Source organism: Boleophthalmus pectinirostris, unplaced genomic scaffold (genome assembly GCF_026225935.1).
Source record: "Boleophthalmus pectinirostris isolate CB_2022bp ecotype Guang Dong unplaced genomic scaffold, ASM2622593v1 HiC_scaffold_6, whole genome shotgun sequence".
NCBI classification, from domain to species: Eukaryota; Metazoa; Chordata; class Actinopteri; order Gobiiformes; family Gobiidae; genus Boleophthalmus; species Boleophthalmus pectinirostris.
In genome coordinates this window covers 41,506,398-41,507,000 of record NW_026571447.1, presented here as the reverse complement: position 1 = coordinate 41,507,000, position 603 = coordinate 41,506,398, and the positions used below count along the sequence as shown (strand labels likewise).

The following is a 603-nucleotide window of genomic DNA, read 5'->3' as shown; positions in this document are numbered from 1 at the left end:
CTGATAAACCCTGAAGCGCGCCCTAAAGCCATACCCCCACATCCCGCCCAGTTGAGAGACGCGCGGCCCCGTGCCGACCCCGTGGTGTGCATGAGAGGAGGAGACGAGCTTTTGTGGTGATTGTAACTCAAGGAACGGCTGTGACCAGTTACTTTCCTTCATATTCTTGTTGTTGACTCTGAGTTGATTTCTGTGTTTGAGGAGTTGTGTGTTCTCATTGGTTGATGCCTGGAGAGGAGGCGGAGACGGGAGCGTCCGGTCCGAGTGCGGCGCCGCGTCGTTTCTTTCGCTCGCGGCGTCTTTTCTTTTTTTCTTTTTGTCGCTTCTTTCACATTTGTTCTGTTTCTCTGCGTTTCATCGTCTCGTCTGTAAAACACATTATTTATTATCACAGTCACTGACCTCTGACCTCTGACCTCTCAGTGACCCCAGACTCTGCAGGGGCCCCTCCTGTTGTCTCTAGTGGCCCCTACAGTGGTCACTGTTCCTGTGGTGATCACTGTAGGGGACACTAGGGGCCCCTGTAGTGGTCAGTCACTGTAGTGGCCCCTGCACTGGCCCCTGTATCGGCCCCATGCATGGGTGTTGTCTGCAGCGTGGAGG

The 603-nt window shown here is 54.4% G+C and overlaps 1 protein-coding gene across 3 annotated transcripts in view; it reads left to right on the top strand.

Annotated features, from left to right (window-relative positions):
• Positions 1-603, top strand: part of dyrk1b (dual-specificity tyrosine-(Y)-phosphorylation regulated kinase 1B) — a 61,671-nt gene extending 61,068 nt beyond the window's left edge. For all 3 annotated transcript variants that reach the window (XM_055163598.1, XM_055163597.1, XM_055163599.1), the window contains one exon: positions 1-603. This exon is cut by the window's left edge and continues 512 nt beyond it. In XM_055163598.1, the coding sequence (XP_055019573.1) occupies positions 1-4 (4 nt within the window). In that variant the 3' untranslated portion in view covers positions 5-603.